Below are 23,701 nucleotides of genomic sequence, written 5' to 3' on the forward strand. Positions count from 1 at the left end.
TATTTCTTTTGGGAAGTGAGAGCATGGAGCTTCTTATTCCAATGTCATGCATGCTCTATTCTTTTCAATTTTAAGTTATAGATTTACATTAATCTTGTAATTATCAAAAGACAGCAAAGCTGATTTTAAATGGTCTCTTGGCTGGTAGATCTTTGGTGTAGTGTTGGATGGAGTCAAAATAGAGCCAGATAAGACAATAGAGTAAAGGCTGTGAGCTGGGGACAACCAAACAATGCAGAGGAAGAAGAAACGAATGTTTTGAAGAATTGACAAAAGTGTATTAGCACTCATTTTTAGAGGATTTAATCAGAAACTTCTTAAGAATCATCTAGGGGAAAAAAGAATCATCTATGGGTGGTTATATACTAATTAATGCCATACAAAACAGACTATGTCATAACTTTGCAGAAGATAACGGGTATTTTATAAAATAACAAAATCAGTCAATGTAATACAACATGTCATTAGAATGAAGGGAAGAAAAAAATCATGTCAAGAGGTGCAGAAAAGATTTTTGACAAAACTAACTCCATTTCATGATAAAAATACAGAGCTGGGGTAAAAAGGTACTTCTTGAACATGATAAAGAGTCTATGGGACACTCTCTGCATAACATTCATTATGATAGACTGCAATTGTGCTGCCTAAGATCAGTAGTCTGAGATGCCCTCCCATCACTGCTATTCAAATATGTCCTTGATAGAGCAAGTAGACAAAAACAAAAAAAAAAGGACAAGAAAAAGCATCCAAGGAGCAAGTCGAGGAAGCGGAAGTGGCGCCGCGCAGCGTGTCCTCGCACCGGCCTCGGCCCCACGCCTGCCTGGGCCCCACGTGTGCGAACTGCTATGATGGAAGTTAAAGGGAAAAAAAAATTCACAGGAAAAGGTGCAAAGACATCACAAGAAAAAAACAGAGTTCATAAAAACAATGATTCTGGCTTGTCAAAGACGTTTCCAAGGAAAGCTGGCAAGGAAGGTGGACCTAAAATCACATCTAAGAACTTTGAGAAATGTGCCATAAAACCTGGGAAAAAAGGTGTCAAGCAGTTCAGAAATAAGCAGCAAGGGGATAAAACACCAAAGAACAAATTCCAGCAGGCAAATAAATTCAACAGGAAGAGAATATTCCAGACAGATGGTAAAAGTGATGAATCAGCGGCCAAGAAACCTAAATGGGACGACTTTAAAAAGCAGAAGAAAGAACTAAAGCAAAGCAGGCAACTCAGTGACAAAACCAACTATGACGTTGTTCGGGCGAAACAGATTTGGGAGATCTTACGAAGAAAAGACTGTGACAAAGAAAAGAGAGTGAAATTGATGAGTGATTTGCAGAAGTTGACTCAAGGGAAAATTAAAACCATCGCGTTTGCGCACGATTCCACACGCGCGATCCAGTGTTACATTCAGTACGGGACTGAAGAGCAGCGAAAACAGGCGTTTGAAGAACTGCGAGATGATTTGGTCCAGTTAAGTAAAGCTAAGTATTCCAGCAATATTGTGAAGAAATTCCTCATGTATGGGAGTAAGCCACAGATCACAGCGATCATGAGCAGTTTCAAAGGCTACGTGAGGAAGATGCTGCGGCACGCGGAGGCGTTCGCCATCGTGGAGTAGCCTACAACGACAAGGCCATCTTGGAGCAGAGGAACATGCTGGCCGAGGAGCTCTACGGCAACACGTTCCAGCTTTACAAGTCAGCAGGTCATGCCACCCTGGACAAAGTATTAGAGGTACAACCAGAAAAACTACACCTTATCATAGATAAAATGAAGCAGATTCTAACTCCAATGGCCCAAAAGGAAGCTGTGATTAAGCACTCACTGGTGCACAAAGTATTCCTGGACTTTTTCACGTATGCGCCCCCAAAGCTAAGATCAGAAACGATCGAAGCCATCCGCGAAGCCGTGATCTACCTGGCGCACACACACGATGGCGCTAGAGTGGCCATGCACTGCCTGTGGCACGGCACGCCCAAGGACAGGAGAGTGATTGTGAAAACAATGAAGACATATTGAAAATGTGGCCAATGGCCAGTACTCCCATTTGGTCTTATTGGCGGCATTTGATTGTATCGATGATACTAAGCTTGTGAAGCAGATAATCATATCAGAAATTATTAGTTCTTTGCCCAACATAGTAAATGACAAATACGGAAGGAAGGTCCTGTTGTATTTACTGAGCCCCAGAGACCCTGCACATACGGTGCGAGAGATCATTGAGGTTCTGCAGAAAGGAGATGGCAACGCACACAGTAAGAAAGATAGAGCGACCTGCCGACGTGAGCTGTTAGAGGCCATCTCTCCTGCTTTGTTAAGCTACCTGCAAGGACACGCCCGAGAACTGGTGTCGGATAAGTCTGCGTGTGTGTTGGTGGTCAACATTCTGGGAGGGGCCACTGGAGACATTCAGCCTGCCATGAATGCCGTTGCCAGCTTGGCAGCAGCCGAGCTCCATCCCGGTGGCAAGGATGGAGAGCTGCATGTTGCGGAGCATCCTGCAGGACACCTCGTTCTGAAATGGTTAATAGAATAAGATGAGAAGATGAAGAAAAGCGGAAGAGAAGGTTGTTTTGCAAAAACACTTGTCGAGCATGTTGGTGTGAAGAACTTGAAGACCTGGGCTAGTGTAAACCATGGGGCGATTGTCCTGTCTAGCCTTTTCCAGAGTTCCGATCAAGAAGTTGTGCAGAAAGTCAAGGCTGGACTGAAGGGCCTCATTCCCACATTGGAGAAAAACAAAAACTCCAGCAAAGGAGTAGAAATGCTACTTGAAAAACTGGCTGCATAGTGGACACAGTTAAGAACAAGAGAGAATCGTTTTTCCTGTCCTCTTTCCCCAGTGTGGACAAGAAGTGCTCGGGTCTACCTCCCTGGGAATCTGGGTGCTCTGTATATGTTTCTTTTTTGTATGAGTCTATTTATAAAACAATTTCTAAAAAAAAAAAGCATCCAAATTGGACAATGTAGAAATAGTTTGATTTTCATATGAGATAATTCTCTATAGAGAAAATCCCAAAGAATTCATACACCAGAAAGAAACTACTAGATGTAATAAATGAGTCCAGTAAAATTGCATGGGAAAATATCAATGTGCAATTATGAGCTGTGTTTCCATACAGCAGCTATGAGCGATCTGTAAATGAAATTAAGTAAACTATTCTATTTACAATAGGATCCAATTAAACTGAGGAGTTGAAAGACATGTACACGGGGCACTACAAATTTGCTGAAGGAAATTCTGGGAGACCTAAATGAATAGAAAGACATCTCCAGACCATAGAGTGTGATACTTAATCTTGTTAAGAGAACACTACTACTCAAAGTGATCTACAGATTTGATCTAATCCTTATCAATAGCTCAATGGCCGCTTCTTTTTATAGAAATGAAAAAGCCAATTTTCAAATTCATGTGGTAACATAAGAGACCCTGAATAGCCAAAACAATATGAAAAAGACCACAGTTCAATAACTCATACATCTGTGACCAATTCATTTTTGACGAGGGTGCCCAAACCATTCAAGGTAGGAAAGAATGGTCCTTTTAGCAAATGATGTTGATCCTGCTGGGTTTTCACAGGAAAGAGAAGGTATTTCAGGCTTCCTCACACCACATACTGAATTAACTCAAAATGGATCAATGGCCTAAATAAAGAACTAAGAGCCATAAAAATCTCAGAAGAAAGGAAAGGCGTAGATCTGCATGGATTGTATTTGCTAATGAATTTGTAGATGTGACATGGAAAGCATGAGTAACAAAGTAACAAGTAGATAAATAGGACTTCATCAGGATTAAAACCTGCTCTGTATCAAAGGGCCTTATATAGAAAATGAAAGGACAACCAGTCAGGTACAAGATAAGCATGTCCTCTTACTAGCTCCTTTTTGCCTCATGATGGAGGTCCTAGGGAAATAATAGAAAAAGGACTAATAGGCATATAGATTAGGAAGGGATCAATAAAACTGCTTTTGTTCACAGATGACATGATGGTCCAATACAAAAATCTGAAAAAGAAAAAAAGAAGTAAAAATTCCTGTAACTTTAGTAAGCAATTAGTGCAATGTCACAAGATACAAGTTTAATGTATAGAACCAGTCTTCTATATAAACAATTCACAGAAGAATGTGAAATTAAAAACACAATGGGGCGGGGGGAGTCAAGATGGTGGGGAAGTAGGAGGAGGTGCTGTTTCAACCTGTACCCTAAAATGAGCTGATTACCTACCAAAGAACTCCGATCACCCATGAAATCAGCCTGAGATCAGAATTATACACGTCTGGATCTCTACAGGAGCAGAAGACGCCAGTGGGCAGGTAAAGGTAAAATGGAGTGGGAACGTTGGACTGGTATCAGAAGATAAACAAAAGGGGGAGGGAGCCACCAGAGGCAACCGATTGGAAAGTAATACCCCAATATGAGAGTGCCCTGTGTCTGGGGACCAGCATTAACTTGGAGTCTGGTTGAAAGCACTCAAAAAAAAGAACAAAGGATCGCGGGGGGACATTGTGGGAATCGGGGCAGATAGGGACAGGGGCTTAAGTCCCCAGACCCAGGACAGCCTCCCCTGGCACTGAGCCAGAGAGAGTAAGGCACAGAAACCAGGTCTTGGTCCCTGAGCCACCAGCGTGATGGAGAACGCTTGGGGTCCGACTCCCATGAGGGCCTGGGAATCTCGCCAGATGGCGTTCAGAGATGTGAGTGCCCCACATGCTCTCTGAGAGAGGTGTGGGTAGGCATTAGCCTGGCGCTCTTTGACCCCTGCCGAGATTTCAGAGTCGGAGAAGCACATGCCCCACACCCTTCCTTGGGAGAGGTGCTCACAGGTGCTAGCCTGGAGCTCTGAGACCCAGAAAAACCAGGCACTCCCAGCCCAGGCCAGAAGGAAAATCTCAGTGTGCAATCACTGCTTGGAACCTCTCTGGTAGTGTGGAGCTGCCCAGACAGCTGCCGCTGCCGTGGTTTTGGGTACAAGGAGGAGATCCTGCATCCCCAGGGACCGTGACTCGGAACCTACTCTGCCAGCACTCTGCAGAGCATTCTGAGGCTTCTCTCTGAGAGGGAGGTCGGGGTGCAGTTTGCTCTCCTGCTCTAAACCTCCAAAAACCATCAAAAGCTGTCAAGGTGAAAAAAAACAGATGAACAAACATAAAACCTCCAGAGAACAAAAGCCTGAAAAAAACGGTTTCCTTAGAGCCCCCCCTCCCCCTTGAGGGGGGTGGGAGGACTTAACTCAGGGACCATCACTGACTGAAAACCCACGTGAAAGGCCCCTCCCCCAGAAAACCAACCAGCAAAGAAATAAAAAAAAAGACAACAAGAGAACAACCACCCCTACTTCATAGATACAACTTTTATTTTTAACTCATTACCACTATTCTGGTTCATTTTTTTAAATACATATAGATAATTTTTAACCTATTGACCATCACAGTGAGATGTCCAGTACATCAAATTCCTTAATAACCTTCTAACCTGAACTTTTTGATACATACACCCATGCTTTTCTTTTGCTTTTCTATTTTTCAATTTTTTTTTAAATTTTAGTTTCGTTTAGTCTACTTTATTCTTTTTAAATTTTTATTTTCTAATATACATATAGAGTTAAACCTCAAGGTAATCCCCCTTCCCAAATCAATGCTACCCCTATAGGTAAACCAATTTTTAATCCCCCTTTATCTTAGGAAAGTTGAGTCCTTTGAAAAGGACATCAAGATACATCCAGGAAGAATCAAAATAACCTTCCTTGCCCACACTGAGAATTTATAACCATTCTCCCATCTTTCCCTTCCGCCAGTGTTTCTGTGTATTTGTGTTTGTTCTGATAGTATATAAATCTTATACTTGGGTTCTTTTTGATGAGGTTCTTCCTTTTTTTGCATATATATATATATATATATATATATATTTCTCTTGTTATATACTTTTATCAGTCTTTTTGTTTGTCTATTTTTGTTTGTATACTTCATAAATCTTACCTTGAGGCCCATTTGGGCTGAGCCTTCTCTTTTATCTTCCCTTTTCTCTCTCTCTCTCTCTTTTTTCTTTTTCTTTCTCCTTTCTTTTTATTCTCATTTGGTGGGGAATACTGATTGCTCAGAAGCGTTCCAGGGTGCACCTTGACTGCACCACAGTCAATACATCCAGCTACATCGTTCAGTCATCTCTCACCAAAATGACTAGGAGGAGGAATGCCCAACAGAAGAAAAATACAGAGGATGGACCTTCTGCAACAGAGCTAATGGTTATCGACATAGACAATATGTCGGAAAGGGAATTCAAGCTAACAATTATCCAGGCAATAGCTAAGTTGGAGAAAGCCATGGACGACCAAATGGAATTGATTAGGGAAGAACTGAAAGCCACCAGGGATGATGTTCACAATGTTAGGGCAGAACTGAAAGCCACCATGGATGATGTTCAAAATGCTCTCAGTGAGCTCCAATCTAATCTAAATTCTCTAAAAGATAGGCTAACTGAGACAGAAGATAGAATTAGTGATCTGGAGGACAAACAGAGAGAAAGGATCAGGAGGAAGCCTGGAACAAACAGCTCAGAAGCCACGAAAACAGAATCAGGGAAATAAATGATGCCATGAAACGTCCAATGTCAGAATTACTGGAATCCCTGAGAGGGAGGAGAAAGAAAGAAGTCTAGAAGATATAGTGGAACAAGTTGTCTATGAAAATTTTCCCAATCTCACGAATGGAAACAGCGTTCATGTACTAGAGGCAGAACAGTTTCCCCCCAAGATTTTAGATTCTCAAAACTCCTCGCAACACCTGATAGTAAGAATGAAGAATTATAACTGTAGGCAGACCCTCTTGAAAGCAGCTAGGACAAGGAAGCTCCTTACATACAGAGGAAAGCCCATTAGAATAACGTCAGCCCTGTCCACAGAGACCTGGCAAGCCAGGAACGGCTGGCAAAATATATTCGGGCAATAAATGAGAAGAACATGCAGCCAAGAATACTTTATCTAGCAAGACTGACATTCAAAATGGATGGAGAGATAAAGAGTTGCCAAGACCGGCAAGGCTTAAAAGACTATGCAACCACCAAGCCGACACTGCAGGAAATATTAAGGGAGGTTCTGTAAAAGAGAACAAATCCTAAGAGTATCATTGAACAGAAATATAGAGACAATCTACAGACAGAAAGACTTCAAAGGTAACACGATGTCAATAAAAACGTATCTATCGGGGCGCCTGGGTGGCTCAGTGGGTTAAAGCCTCTGCCTTCGGCTCAGGTCATGATCCCAGGGTCCTGGGATCAAGCCTTGCATTGGGTTCTCTGCTCAGCAGGGAGCCTGCTTCCCCCTCTCTCTCTGCCTGCCTCTCTGCCTACTTGTGATCTCTCTCTTTCAAATAAATAAATAAAATCTTTAAAAAAAAGTATCTATCAATAATCAGTCTCAATGTGAATGGCCTAAATGTGCCCATAAAATGACACAGGGTTGCAAATTGGATAAAACGACAGGACCCATCCATATGTTGTCTATAAGAGACCCATTTTGAACCTAGAGATACACCCAGACTGAAAGTGAAGGGATGGAGAAACATCTTTCATGCCAATGGGCCTCAAAAGAAGGCTGGGGTAGCGATTCTCATATCAGAAAATTAGATTTTCAACTAAAGACTGTAGTCAGAGATACAGAAGGACACTACATAATTCTTAAAGGGACTATCCACCAAGATGATCCAACAATTGTTTAAATATCTACATCCCCAATATGGAAGCAGCCAATTACATAAGAAAACTATTAATCAAGATAAAGAGTCATATTGATATGAATACATTAATAGTAGGAGATCTTAACATGCCTCTCTCAGTAATAGACAGATCATTGAAGCAGAATCAATAAAGAAATAAGAGCATTGAATGAAACATTGGACCAGATGGACCTCATAGTTATATACAGATCATTCCACCCTAAAACAACAGAATACTCATTCTTACCAAGTGCACTTGGAACCTTCTCCAGAATAGACCACATACTCAGTCACAAAACAGGACTAAACTGACACCAAAAGATTGACATTATTCCTTGCATATTGTCAGATCCCAATGCTTTGAAACTGGAGCTCAATCACAAGGAAAAGTTTGGAAGGAACTCAAACACCTGGAAGCTAAAGACCACCTTGCTTAAGAATGCTTGGATCAACCAGGAGATCAAAGAAGAACTTAAACAATTCATGGAAACCAATGAGATGAAGACACTTCGGTCCAAAACCTATGGGATACAGCAAAGGCTGTTCTAAGGGGGAAATACATAGCCATCCAAGCCTCCCTAAAAAAAATTGAAAAATGCAGAATACACCAGCTGTCTCTACACCTTAAAGAACTGGAGAATCAACAACAAGTCAAACCAACTCCACACACAAGAAGGGAAATAATCAAGATAGAGCAGAGATCAATGAGGTAAAGCCAGAGATACAGTAGAACGTATCAATGAAACTAGAAGCTGGTTTTTTGAAAGAATCAATATGCTCGATAAACCATTGACCACACTAATCCAAAAGAGAAGAGAGAAAGCCCAAATTAATAAAATTATGAATGAAAAGGGAGAGATCACAACTAACACCAAGGAAATAGAAACAATCATCAGAAATCATTACCAACAGTTATATGCCAATAAGCTAAGCAACCTAGATGAAATGGATGCATTCCTGGAAAACTACAAACTCCCAAAACTGAAACAGGAAGAAATTGACAACCTCAATAGACTGATATCTAGTAATGAGATTGAAGCAGTGATCAAAAACCTCCCAAAAAGCAAGAGCCCAGGACCTGACGGATTCCCTGGGGAATTCTACCAAACTTTCAAAGAAGAAATAACACCAATTCTCCTGAAGCTGTTCCAAAAATTGAAGCAGAAGGAAAACCTCCAGTCTCTTTTTATGAAGCCAGCATTACCCTGATCCCCAAACCAGGCAAAGACCCTACAGAAAAGGAGTATTTCAGACCAATATCACTGATGAATATGGATGCAAAGATTCTCAACAAGATCCTAGCAAACAGGATCCAACAGCACTTTAAAAAGATTATCCACCATGACCAGGTGCGATTCATCCCTGGGTCACAAGGGTGGTTCAACATTCGCAAATCAATCAATGTGATAGAACAAATCAATTAGAGAAGAGAGAAGAACCACATGGTCCTCTCAATTGATGCAGAAAAAGCATTTGACAAAATCCAGCATCCGTTCCTGATTAAAACGCTTCAAAGTATAAGGATAGAGGGAACATTCCTGAACTTCATAAAATCTATGAAAGACCCACAGCAAATATCATCCTCAATGGGAAAAAGCTCACAGCCTTCCCGTTGAGATCAGGAGCACGACAAGGATGCCCACTCTCACCACTCTTGTTCAACATAGTATTAGAAGTCCTAGCAACGGCAATCAGACAACAAAGAGAAATCAAAGGTATCCAAATTGGCAAGGAAGAAGTCAAACTCTCTCTCTTCGCAGATGACATGATTCTTTATATGGAAAACCCCAAAGACTCCACCCCCAAACTACTAGAACTCATACAGCAATTCAGTAACGTGGCAGGATACAAAGTCAATGTACAGAAATCAGTGGCTTTCTTATACACTAACAATGAAAATACAGAAAGGGAAATTAGAGACTCAATTCTATTTACTATAGCACCAAGAACCATAAGATACCTGGGAATAAACCTAACCAAAGAGGTAAAGGATCTGTACTCGAGGAACTACAGAACACTCATGAACGTAATTGAAGAAGACAGAAAAAGATGGAAGACCGTTCCATGCTCTTGGATCAGAAGAATAAACATTGTTAAAATGTCTATACTGCGTAGAGCAATCTATACTTTTAATGCCATTCCGATCAAAATGCCACCAGTATTTTTCAAAGAACTGGAGCAAATAATCCTAAAATTTGTATGGAATCAGAAGAGACCCCAAATTGCTAAGGAAATGTTGAAAAACAAAAACAAAACTGGCAGCATCACGTTACCTGATTCAAGCTTTACTACAAAGTTGTCATCACCAAGACAGCATGGTACTGGCATAAAAACAGACACATAGACCAGTGGAATAGAGTGGAGAGGCCAGATATGGACCCTCAATTCTATGGTCAAATAATCTTTGACAAAGCAGGAAAAAATATACAGTGTAAAAAAGACAGTCTCTTCAGTAAATGGTGCTGGGTAAATTGGACAGCTATATGTAGGATAATGAAACTCAACCATTCTCTTACACCGTACACAAAGATAAACTCAAAATGGATAAAAGACCTCAACGTGAGATAGGAATCCATCAGAATCCTAGAGGAGAACATAGGCAGTAACCCCTTCAATATCAGCCACAGCAACTTCTTTCAAGATATGTCTCCAAAGGCCAAGGAAACAAAAGCAAAAATGAACTTTTGGGACTTCATCAAGATCAAAAGCTTCTGCACAGCAAAGGAAACAGTCAACAAAACAAAAAGGCAACCCACGGAATGGGAGAAGATATTTGCAAATGACAGTGCAGACAAAAGGTTGATATCCAGGATCTATAAAGAACTTCTCAAACTCAACACACACAAAACAGATAATCATATCAAAAAATGGGCAGAAGATATGAACAGACACTTCTCCAATGAAGACATACAAATGGCTATCAGACACATGAAAAAATGTTCATCATCATTAGCCATCAGGGAGATTCAAATTAAAACCACATTGAGATACCACCTTACACCAGTTAGAATGGTCAAAATTAGCAAGACAGGAAACAATGTGTGTTGGAGAGGATGTAGAGAAAGGGGAACCCTCTTACACTGTTGGTGGGAATGCACGTTGGTGCAGCCACTTTGGAGAACAGTGTGGAGATTCCTCAAGAAATTAAAAATAGAACTTCCCTATGACCCTGCAATTGCACTTCTAGGTATTTACCCCAAAGATACAGATATAGTGAAAAGAAGGGCCATCTGTACCCAAATGTTTACAGCAGCAATGGCCACAGTCGCCACACTGTGGAAAGAACCAAAATGCCCTTCAACGGATGAATGGATAAGGAAGATGTGGTCCATATACATGATGGAATATTTTTTCCTGTTTTGTCGAAGATTATTTCACCGTAGAGTTGAGGGTCCATATCTGGCCTCTCCACTCTATTCCACTGGTCTATGTGTCTGTTTTTATGCCAGTACCATGCTGTCTTGGTGATGACAACTTTGTAGTAAAGCTTGAATCAGGTAACGTGATGCTGCCAGTTTTGTTTTTGTTTTTCAACATTTCCTTAGCAATTTGGGGTCTCTTCTGATTCCATACAAATTTTAGGATTATTTGCTCCAGTTCTTTGAAAAATACTGGTGGCATTTTGATCGGAATGGCATTAAAAGTATAGATTGCTCTACGCAGTATAGACATTTTAACAATGTTTATTCTTCTGATCCAAGAGCATGGAACGGTCTTCCATCTTTTTCTGTCTTCTTCAATTACGTTCATGAGTGTTCTGTAGTTCCTCGAGTACAGATCCTTTACCTCTTTGGTTAGGTTTATTCCCAGGTATCTTATGGTTCTTGGTGCTATAGTAAATAGAATTGAGTCTCTAATTTCCCTTTCTGTATTTTCATTGTTAGTGTATAAGAAAGCCACTGATTTCTGTACATTGACTTTGTATCCTGCCACGTTACTGAATTGCTGTATGAGTTCTAGTAGTTTGGGGGTGGAGTCTTTGGGGTTTTCCATATAAAGAATCATGTCATCTGCGAAGAGAGAGAGTTTGACTTCTTCCTTGCCAATTTGGATACCTTTGATTTCTCTTTGTTGTCTGATTGCCGTTGCTAGGACTTCTAATACTATGTTGAACAAGAGTGGTGAGAGTGGGCATCCTTGTCGTGCTCCTGATCTCAACGGGAAGGCTGTGAGCTTTTTCCCATTGAGGATGATATTTGCTGTGGGTCTTTCATAGATTTTATGAAGTTCAGGAATGTTCCCTCTATCCTTATACTTTGAAGCGTTTTAATCAGGAACGGATGCTGGATTTTGTCAAATGCTTTTTCTGCATCAATTGAGAGGACCATGTGGTTCTTCTCTCTTCTCTAATTGATTTGTTCTATCACATTGATTGATTTGCGAATGTTGAACCACCCTTGTGACCCAGGGATGAATCGCACCTGGTCATGGTGGATAATCTTTTTAAAGTGCTGTTGGATCCTGTTTGCTAGGATCTTGTTGAGAATCTTTGCATCCATATTCATCAGTGGTATTGGTCTGAAATACTCCTTTTCTGTAGGGTCTTTGCCTGGTTTGGGGATCAGGGTAATGCTGGCTTCATAAAAAGAGTCTGGAAGTTTTCCTTCTGCTTCAATTTTTTGGAACAGCTTCAGGAGAATTGGTGTTATTTCTTCTTTGAAAGTTTGGTAGAATTCCCCAGGGAATCCGTCAGGTCCTGGGCTCTTGCTTTTTGGGAGGTTTTTGATCACTGCTTCAATCTCATTACTAGATATCAGTCTATTGAGGTTGTCAATTTCTTCCTGGTTCAATTTTGGGAGTTTGTAGTTTTCCAGGAATGCATCCATTTCATCTAGGTTGCTTAGCTTATTGGCATATAACTGTTGGTAATAATTTCTGATGATTGTTTCTATTTCCTTGGTGTTAGTTGTGATCTCTCCCTTTTCATTCATAATTTTATTAATTTTGGGCTTTCTCTCTTCTCTTTTGGATTAGTGTGGCCAATGGTTTATTGATCTTATTGATTCTTTCAAAAAACCAGCTTCTAGTTTCACAGATACATGATGGAGTATTATGCCTCCATCAGAAAGGATGAATACCCAACTTTTGTAGCAACATGGACAGGTCTGGAAGAGATTATGCTGAGTGAAATAAGTCAAGCAGAGAGAGTCAAGTATCATATGGTTTCACTTATTTGTGGAGCATAACAAATAACATGGAGGACATTGGGAGATGGAGAGGAGAAGGGAGTTGCGGGAAATTGGAAGGGGAGGTGAACCATGAGAGACTATGGACTCTGAAAAACAACTTGAGGGTTTTGAAGGGGCGGGGGTGGGAAGTTGGGGAACCAGGTGGGTAATAGGGAGGGCACGTATTGCATAGAGCACTGGTAGTGGTGCAAAAACAATGAATACTTTTACGCTGAAAATAAATTAAAAAAAAAAAACACACAATAGGGGCGCCTGGGTGGCTCAGAGTGTTAAAGCCTCTGCCTTTGGCTCAGGTCATGATCTCGGGGTCCTGGGATTAAGCCCAGCATTGGGCTCTCTGCTCAGCAGGGAGCCTGATTCCTCCTCTTTCTCTTTGTCTGCTTCTGCCTACTTGTGATCTCTGTCTGTCAAATAAATAAAATCTTAAAAAAAACCCAATACTATACCATTTATGTTAGCACCACCAAAATTGTGACCTTGGGAGTAAAACAGTTATTCAAATACAGAAATAAGCACTTTATACATACAAATATACAATATACAAGAATGCTAGAATTTAACAGAAAAAAATAACAATAATTTTTTTTCAATCCAGAAATAATGGAGGTTTTATTTTCCATTTTTTATCCATAACTGACAAGAATGTTATTTTCTTATCATTAAACTTTTAATAGATTAATAGTGTTTTATGCTAACCTCTGGCACATTTTTTATTTTTTATTATTATTTTTAAATTTTTTAACATTAACATATAATGTATTATTTGTTTTAGGGGTGCAGGTCTGTGATTCATCAGTCTTACACAATTCATAGCACTCACCGTAGCACATACCTTCCTCAATGTTTATCACCCAGTCACCCCATTCCTCTCATCACCCTCCCTTCCAGCAGCCCTCAATTTGAGAAGACCAAAAATTTAAAGTGGTCTAACCCCTGAACACAGAAGACAGGCAGATGGCTAATAAGCATACAAAGGAGACAATAATAGAAACATTTCCCCAGCACCTACCTCAGCCTCCAGAAGATATGCTGCCTCTTACTGGGCCAGGACAGGAGCTGGCACTCTCCCAGGCACTAGCACCTCCGGTTTGGCATTGAAACACTCTGAAATGACCATATCTCCCCACACCTAGAAGGAGGGATGAGGTACTGGGACCATGTTTTCAATGAAGAAAGAGATTCCCACCACCTTGACTTTGCTCTTCTATAAAACATTGTTATACAGGCAAGTCCTGGATCTAGATGTTGCTGCTACAATATGCTCTGAGTTCCTCAAGGGAAACTTGGACTATTGTGGTAGTGGCTGGATCTCTACAGCTGTCTTCACATTCATTTGTGATTATTGAAAGTGTTTGTATGGTAGGATGTGTCTTGAGGTCTCAGAGAAATGACTTCAAGGCCACAAGACACAATGGATGAGCAGAGTGCAGAGGACACTGAGCTGTCCAGGAGCTAGGAAAAACTTTTCCAGACAGTGAGCTCTAGGCACAGATAGGAAGTTTGTATTCAGCAAAAAAGTGACTTTCATTTCATGGCTGTCAAGGCTTTGATAAACAACTTTGTTCAACTCCTTTCCTTTCTTACCTCTCTCTAGGAGTTTGAGGATTTCATTGCCAAATTTGGAGACTCTGGTTTTGTCCTTGTGGCCCTGGGCTCTGTTGTGAGTATCTATCAGTCCCAGGAAGTTCTTATGGAGATGAACAGTGCCTTTGCTCATCTGTCTCAAGGGGTGATATGGAAGTGTAATCCTTCTCATTGGTCCAAAGATGCCAAATTGGCAGCAAATGTGAAAATCAGGGACTGGCTTCCTCAGAATGACCTCTTGGGTAAGAACTATTCAGTTCTACTTCTCTCTTTCCATTTATGTATCTTTAAGTTTCCACTGCACTACCTCATGAACATGAGGAAGGGCATCTGGTATCTCAAGGTAATCTTTAGAGGACAGGAATGGAGCAGCCAGCTGGAGTTTTTGGGAAATCAGGCTCTGCTTTCCAATTGGCAAAAACTGCCATGTTTTCTTCCTTTCTATTCCAGTCCTGATACCTGTGGCCAGAAATGATATTATCATCAGGTTATTTTGACCTTACACTACTTGGCAAAGACCAAGGTAGCCTAGACACAAATGAAGACAGTTTGTGAACTCTGAGAACACATATTGGGTGTCTTGTTGCCACTGTTGTTCCTAACCTCTTGAGTAACTGTTAGGCCGTGTGCCACTACAGACACACACTCCCACACATATTAGTATATTCTCCTACCCTGCAAATGATGTCCTTGTGCTCTCACAAAATTGATATTTATCATTTGTAAAGAGTGTGCCAATATATTTACGTATGAAGCTGAGTAACCTGTCAGCTGGTTATTTGTTCCATCAAGTTCTTTGGTAACAGAGAACTCCATATACCCCAATACATTTTCTTTGTCCTTTGTGTCACTTTTTGCAGTTCCACAACCACTTCCTACAGCAGAGGTTCATCCCCCAATTATGGCTCACAGATATATTGGAACTTAAAATAGAGGGTTCTGTACATTTATTCAGAGGACTTGGTGTAGGTAAAAAGGATTCTGATTTTCAAAGAAATACAAATAGATTCTGTTGCACATCTCTATTGAGAGGCAGTGTTTGAGATGAACTCTTCATTATCAACACTCGTTTTAGTTTTCTCTAAATAAGAGTGGACTGAGCACACAGAAACTAGAAATACTAAGTTGGGTGGTCCATCATAGCCTCCTTTATAGGATTTCTTATGAACTTGAGGAGAAAACACATATAGTGCAAGTTTGATGAATGCCACATGAGATGTGATGTTAATAAAAGTGTTAACTTTTCAGATAAGGGGGAAGTGAAAAAGAAGTGAAGAGGAGAACACAAGACCTGGAGAGCACAACACAGAGACAGTCAGAGATAGAAAAGCAGAGAAGATACAGAGTGACACTGGGAGAGTCTAAGAAAGGACAGAGATAATAGAAGGAAGGTGAGAGATAGGGTGGAGAGAGAGTGATGGATGCATGGGTGGATGGATGAATGGGTCAATGGGAAGAAGAATATGCCTTGCTTAGCACTGTTCTCTGAACTTTTCCTGGGTTTTGCCTCTTAAATAGATTGATTTAGAGAAATCTCTGTACAGAGACAAGGCCAGAATTTTATATCTTGGAATATATACCACTGAGTGTGTCCTAAGTTAAATCAATAAATACAAGTTTACAACATCCTTTAAGATCCCTTTGTAGTTTTTTTGTCTTTGGAAATTTGCCTGGTATTCTGAAAATTTTCACCCTGAAATTTTCTACTCTGTTCTTGATTTTCAACAGCTCACCCACGCATCCGTCTTTTTGTCACCCATGGTGGATTGAATAGCATAATGGAGGCCATCCAACATGGTGTACCCATGGTAGGGATTCATGTCCTTCAAGAACAGGCTGAGAACCTGATCCGAGTAGAAGCCAAAAAGTTTGGTGTCTCTCTCCAGCTTAAACAGATCAAGGCAGAGACATTGGCTCTGAAGATGAAAGAAGTCATTGAAGACAAGAGGTATGAAGCTCTCTGGCCTTGTGGTCGCTTGGGGTGAAGCAAACTGTCAAGCACAAAGGGCACTATGTGGTTCTTTTTTCGTAATAAAAGCTGAAACTTCCAGACATGAAATATTATGTGTGGTGCTGACACCTGACATGTCTGAGAACAAGACTAAGCAATTCAGGTTAGATGTTGAGAACATCTTCCCTAACTGTTGTGACCACCTCGAATTATTTACACAGGATCTCTGAGAATTCTTATATTTTGGGAGTGCTTGGAATTTGGAAGTTGCCTTCTTGTCCCCCAGAATGCCACACTGTATCCTGATTCAGCCCTTTGTCAGTGCTGCTCCCTAGAACATGCTTCCCTTCTCCTCCAGGGCTGACTCATCTGACAGCCAAACTCATCTTCAATGTCTTCTCCCCAGAGAGGCAGGCAGTCTTTTTCTGGCTGTCCTAAATACACCCCTCTCCCACCACTTTTAATCATAATTCACTTTTCTGTCTTAACCCTTCTAAGGATCAGTCACTATCCCTATTTCTTTCTGTTTTAATTCACTGTGTGTCCCTCACATTAGAAAATAGAGATTAAGCTCCTCTGGATGGTCAGATGTGTCTCTTGTTTTCTCCTGTGTTCCCAGGGACTAGCACAAGGCTTGCCAGAAAGTAAGGTGGGATGTATTTCTACTAAGTAAGTCAGTAAAAGGCTCCATGTTCTCTTATGTAAATTGCCATCTAGCATAAAGATGTAGTAACCATGATGAACTGAATATCTTATTAGGGTCTCAAGGTCATTTGCCCTGATTTGGGTGTACATTATATCACATATATTCATAAATACTTTTTCCTTTAGCCTACCAAAAGTTCCCTGGATAGAGACTCATCCTTAAATTAAGTCACTTTTTAATAATTTGGCACTTTTCACACTAGGCATGGATCTTTGCATGGATAAACCAGTTAGAACTTTTCCATGAGACCCAGCTAGACTGTGATAAGGCCAAGTCAATAACTTTTCCTTGAAACTGAGTCTTTTTTGCATATGCATGAAAGTGTGTGTGTGTGTGTGTGTGTGTGTGTGTGTGTGTGTGTGTGTGTGACACAAATCTCTAAGAGTTCTGAGACCACATGAGTAATGCCCAACCTCTGTCTCTGCCAACAGGTACAAGTCAGCAGCTGTTGCCGCCAGCATCATCAGGTGCTCCCACCCCCTGACCCCTGCCCAGAGGCTGGTGGGCTGGATCGACCACATCCTCCAGACAGAGGGTGCCACCCACCTCAAGGCCCATGGCCTGCAACAGCCATGGCATGAACAGTACTTCCTGGATGTCTTCTTGTTCCTGCTGGTGGTCACCCTGGACACCCTGTGGCTCTGTGGGAAGCTGCTGGGCATGGTAGCCAGGTGGTTGTGTGGAGCCAGGAAGCTGAAGAAGGCCTGATGCAGGTGCTGTCTTGATGGGTATTTGGGGAACCACTGGTTGTAGAAGGCTTTCCCCAGCACAGGGCACCCCTGGTGTCTTCCCTATATTGGCACTTGAGGGTGGCACAAAATTTCTTTTCACTATTATCTACCTGTGTTTAAGAATTCTTGTGAAGCACTCTTGGGATTCTTCTTTTGAATTGTGGTAAAATAAATATTTTATAAAATTTAACATTTAATTTTATTTTTTCAGTATTCCAAGATTGTTTATACACTACACCCAATGCTCCATGCAATACATGCCCTCCTTAATACCCACCACCAGGCTCACCTAACTCTCCACCCCTCTCCCTTCCAAAATCCTCAGTTTGTTTCTCAGAGTCCACAGTCTCTCATGTTTTGTTTCCCTCTATGATTTCTCCCAATTCACTTTTCCTTCCCTTCTCCTCATGTCCTCTGTGTTATTCCTTTTACTCTATAAGTAAGTGAAACCATATGATAATAGACTCTCTCTGCTTGACTTATTTCACTCAGCATAATCTCCTCCAGTCCCATCCATGTTGATACAAAAGTTGGGTATTCATCCTTCCTGATGGAGGCATAATACTCCATTGTATATATGAACCATATCTTCTTTATCCATTTGTCTGTTAAAGGGCATCTTGGCTCTTTCCACAGTTTGGCAGCTGTGGCCATTGCTGCTATAAACATTGGGGTACAGATGGCCCTTCTTTTCACTACATCTGTATCTTTGCACTAAATACCCAGTAGTGCAATTGCAGGGTCACAGGGTAGCTCTATTATTAATTTCTTAAGGAATTTCCACACTGTTTTCCAAAGTGACTGCACCAACTTGCATTCCCACCAACAGTATAAGAGGGTTCCCCTTTCTCCACATACTCTCCAACACTTGCTGTTTATTGTTTTTTTAATTTTGGCCATCCTAACTAGTGTAAGGTGGTATCTCAATGTGGTTTTAATTTGAATCTCCCCAATGGCTAATGATGATGAACATTTTTTCATGTGTCTTTTTGTATGTCTTCTTTGTATTTGTATGTCTTTTGTATGTCTTTTTTGTATGCCTACTTTGGAGAAGTATCTGTTCATGTCTTCTGCCCATTTTTTGACATGATTCTCTGTTTTGTGTGTGTGCACTGAGTTTGAGGAGTTCTTTATAGATCTTGGGTATCAGCCCTTTGTCTGTAGTGTCATTTCTGAATATCTTCTCCCATTCTGTGGGTTTCCTCTTTGTTTTGTTGACTGTTTCCTTTGCTGTGCAGAAGCTTTATTACAAGGCTCTGATCACCAAGACAGCATGGTACTGGCACAAAAACAGACATATAGACCAGTGGAACAGAGTAGAGAATCCATAAATGGACCTGCAATGCTATGGTCAAAGAATCTCTGACAAAGGAGGAAAAAATATCTGGTGGAAAAAAGACAGTCTCTTCAATAAATGGTTCTGGGAAAATTGAATATCTATGTATAGAAAAATGAAGCTTGACTATTCTCTTACACCATACACAAAGATAAACTCAAAATGGATAAAAACCCTCAACATGAGGCAGGAATCTATCAAAATCCTACAGGAGAACATAGGGAGTCACCTCTTCAACATTAGCCACAGCAACTTCTTTCAAGACATGTCTTCAAAGGCAAAGGAAACAAAAGTGAAGATGAACTTTTGGGACTTCTTCAAGATAAAATTAACCATTTTAAATTCTTAGTGTGTATGTGTGTGTGTAATTCAAATTTTATTTCTGCAATTCTTATGAAATCTCTGAAATTGGTCTCTGGCAATAATTCCTTCAGAGGCAGACTTGAAGCTTTCTCTCTCTTGTCATGAGAATGCATAGCCATGATTTTTTCCCCTCATAATCAACAAAGTGACTGACAGATAGTTTCCAGCTGATGAACCCTGTTCCTTCTCTCACCATGTCATCCTCTCGAACACTTGTAACTCAGTAAGGCCAACTTTGTGTCTGCTTCTTTCTGAGTTCCACTTGCATTCAGGGAACTCTGATCAAAGGCAGCCAGTGAGCCAGGCTGATGCCTCCAGTCTCCTTTCATTGAAATCTCCATGGAGAAGTCTGTCAGCAAGGCCTTGATGGTATGGACATCTGATCTCGTCATTCCCTGGTTCAGATCCTTTGCTGGCTCTCACTGCATGGAATATAAGCCTTCTGTGATTTATTTCTAGCTACTACTCCAAGTGTATCTTGAAAAATCTGAAATAAATCCACACAGACATGTTCAGTTGACTTAGGAAGAAGGTGCAAAGACCAGTCAATGGGAAAATAAAAACCTCTTTGGCAAATTGGAAGAGTCTTTGATTTTTCTTAGTGACCTACACTAAAGGGCATTGACTGTTACTGTGTACCATACATAAAGATTAACCCAGAGTGTATCATTGACCTAAATGTTGCTATGAACATTCTAAAGGAAAGTCAGCATAGTCTTTTTTTTAAAAAGATTTTATTTATTTATTTGACAGACAGAGATTACAAGTAGGCAGAGAGCCAGGCAGGGAATGGGGGTGGGGGAAGCAGGCTCCCCACTGAGCAGAGAACCCAATGCAGGGCTCAATCCCAGGATCTGAGATTATGACCTGAGCCAAAGACAGAGGCTTTAACCCACTGAGCCACCCAGGTGCCCCAAGTCCGTGTAGTCTTAAGATTGTGGAGGTTTGCTCTTCGGATCACCCAAGCTCAAATCACAGAAAGACGTTGGATAAATTGGATTTTACCCAAGTGAAAAACTCACTCTTCTAAAGGCATACATGAGAAGACAAAAATTAAACCATCGACTAGGAGAAAATATTGCAGCACGTTTTTCAAAAAAATTGTATCTAGAATATCTAAACAATCTTATAACCCGTACAAAAATGGACAAAAAATGTTGAACACTTTTCAAAAAAGATATGTAAATGGCCAATAATCACATGAAAAATTAGTTACCATGTTAGTCATTAGGGAAATGCAAAATAAAACCACAAAATGAAACCTAGTATCATAGCATATCTACTAGAATGATTAAAATTTAAAAGACTGATCATTTGAATAGTTAGCAAGAAGACAGAGCTACTGGGACTCACACCCATTTGAGTCAGGCATGAAAATGGTGCATTCACATAGGAAAATCACTTTGCAGTTTCTCAGTTCAGCACACACTTGCCACACACACTTGCCACATAACCCAGTCATTCCACTTCTAGATATTTACTCAAATTCATAAAAGCCTATGTCCACATAGAAATATGTACACTTATGTTCATAGCAGCTTTGTTTATAATAACCCCAGACTAAGAAAAAATTACGTGCCCATCATTAGGTGAATGTAGTAACATTTGTATTATATCCATATAATGGATGCAGTTTGTTGTGTACAAATCATATGTTAAAATTGATTTGATTTAAAATCTCTAAGTGTGAGATGTGTTTCTCAGTGTCTTTCTTTGAGTCCTTAAAAATGTAGTATTCATGATTCATTACTGCATTTGAAGATAATTGGAAATACAAATACATTTTAATAATTTCTTTCTTTTTTTTCAATGATTTACTTACCCCAGAGAAAGAATGAGAGAGAGTACACTCATGAATGTGGGGAGGGCAGAGGCAGAGGGAGAGAATCTGCAAGCGGACTTCCCTCTGAGTGGGGAGCTGGTGCTGGCTCCAGACCAGGGCCCTGAGATTATGACCTGAACCAAAACTGAGTCTGAAACCAACCAACTGAGCCACCCAGACACCCCAATAATTTCAAAAATAGTAGAGCTAGTACAGTTTTGATGAGTGAGGATATATGTGTGTATAACAGTAGGAGTTACTTCTTGGAGAATCAGAAGACTAGTGGTAAACAGAGTAAAGTTTCATGTTCAGTCTTAATCCAAGTTTATTTTGTGAGTGGGACTTGAAGTTTTTCCATAATTATAACCTAAAATTTGAGAAGTGATAAACACAGGCAAAATACTCAATTTGTTGTACTTTCACGGGCATGAAAGATGACATGCAGTAAGGAACTACATATAAAATACATGTAGTTGAAAGTACGTTAAGATGCTGAATGAATTTCAAACTGTCATTTATATTTCCTTTCAGAATGCAGTGATTCTTCTGCTTATCTTTTTCTACATTAGCACCAATAATGATCACGTATTGAGTCCTTGTGTGCCTAGCTATACTAAGTGCTCTATGGATGTGTTTCCTCTCATGTCAATCTTCTGTTGTTTCATTTATCACTTCTAATCACAGGCTACTGTGAGATGGTTATTTAAGTGTCAACCAATTATCCAGGTAAAAGGAGGTAAATGGAATACTTGTTGTCTTCAGCTAAGTTCTCCTTAGTTCAAGGAACTAGCTTTTTCTGAAAAGTAGATTTCATATTTCGAATATCCTTAACATGAGTGGATTTTGTCCAGTTCAACAATGTGGTTCAGCTAACATTGACTGATCTTATGTTTGTAGAATGCACCATTCTGGGCCTTTGGAAGATGCAGATTCCTTGCTAAAAGTGGGCTTAGTAGGCCAATGGCAGGGCAGCCGGCCAAAGTTGAATCTTATTCTGGAAGAGGATTCGGAGGATCCTGATACAATCTATCTAAGGAGGGAAGCTTTTTTCCACCTACTCCAACACATCGTATTGTTTGTACCCTTCTGTCTTTGACCTAGCTCTGTCTTCTCTCAGAAATGCCATTCAGCTTTCATTGGAACAAAAACCTTCCACATGTTCTTCCTAGCAGATTTATTTCACCTTTATGTTCACATTAGTGTGACTGGACTTGACTTTGATGCTCACAACAGAGCTCACTGTATATCCTCTTTTGAAGCATTTCTCTTACTATATTGAAATTTTTAACATTTTTGTGTCTGTATTTAGAAACTCTAAGACCCTGACAGTCTGGATTTGGGTTCTATTTATCTTGTTGTTATAGCACATGGCATGGTAGCTTGAACAAACAATGCTGAGATGACCAGATAATATTTTAGAAAAAAGAAAATATTTGATCCGTATCTCACAACATATCTAAAAGTTGACTCTAAACACATTAGATATTTAATATAAAAATGACTACATACTGAGTCTAACAGAAAAAGGTGACTTTCTCCATAACAAGGGTGTATGGTAAGACTTTCTAAATGCGACTTAAAAATCCTGATGCCACAAAGAAAAGTCAACTAATGTAATTTGACAACATTAAAGTTTTTTTGCATGACTAAATCACCACAAGTAGGGCCAAAATACAAACTCAACACTCAAAAAACTAATAACGCAACAGACACTTCTCCAGAAAAGACATACAAATGGCTAACAGACACATGAAAAAATGATCAACATCACTAGCCATCAGGGAAATACAAATCTAAACCACAATGAGATACCACCTTATACCAGTTAGAGTGGCTAAAAGTAACAAAACAGGAAACAACAAACGCAAGGATGTGGAAAAAGGGGAAACCCTCTTACACTGTTGGTGGGAATGCAAGCTGGTACAGTCAGTCTGGAAAACAGTATGGAGGTTCCTCACGATATTAAGAATAGAGCTACCATTGGCCCAGCAACTGCACTTCTGGGTATTTACCCCAAAGATACAGATGTATTGAAAAGAAGGGGCATGTGCACCCCAATGTTTATAGCAGCAATGTCCACAATAGCCAAAGTGTGGAAGGAGCTGAGATGCCCTTCAACAGATGAATGATAAAGAAGTAGTACATATACACAGTGAAATATTATTCAGCGATCAGAAAGCATGAATACCTTTCTGACATGGATAGAACTGGAGAGGATTATGCTAAGTGAAGTAAGTCAAGTAGAGAATGATAATTATCATATGGTTTCAGTCATATGTGGAACATAAACAATAGAGCAAAGGAACATAGAGGA

At 40.3% G+C, this 23,701-nt stretch overlaps 3 protein-coding genes across 4 annotated transcripts in view; all 3 read left to right on the forward strand.

Annotated features, from left to right (window-relative positions):
• The window catches only part of LOC123939132 (UDP-glucuronosyltransferase 3A2-like), a 41,332-nt gene extending 23,489 nt beyond the window's left edge, over window positions 1-17,843 (forward strand). For both annotated transcript variants that reach the window (XM_046001077.1, XM_046001079.1), the window contains 3 exons: window positions 14,489-14,720; window positions 16,207-16,426; window positions 17,567-17,843. In XM_046001077.1, the coding sequence (XP_045857033.1) occupies window positions 14,489-14,720; window positions 16,207-16,426; window positions 17,567-17,843 (729 nt within the window). The remainder of the gene's footprint in view (window positions 1-14,488; window positions 14,721-16,206; window positions 16,427-17,566) is intronic.
• The window catches only part of LOC123939131 (UDP-glucuronosyltransferase 3A1-like), a 79,436-nt gene that overhangs the window by 21,010 nt on the left and 34,725 nt on the right, over window positions 1-23,701 (forward strand). The window lies entirely within an intron of this gene.
• On the forward strand, window positions 767-2,788 carry LOC123939130 (pumilio homolog 3-like). Its single transcript, XM_046001074.1, is given in 3 exon segments — window positions 767-1,608; window positions 1,611-2,010; window positions 2,012-2,788. Coding segments are annotated over 3 exon segments (1,938 nt in total). The 5' UTR covers window positions 767-845; the 3' UTR covers window positions 2,787-2,788.

The sequence above is a fragment of the Meles meles genome, chromosome 3, assembly GCF_922984935.1.
Source record: "Meles meles chromosome 3, mMelMel3.1 paternal haplotype, whole genome shotgun sequence".
In the NCBI taxonomy this organism is placed as follows: Eukaryota; Metazoa; Chordata; class Mammalia; order Carnivora; family Mustelidae; genus Meles; species Meles meles.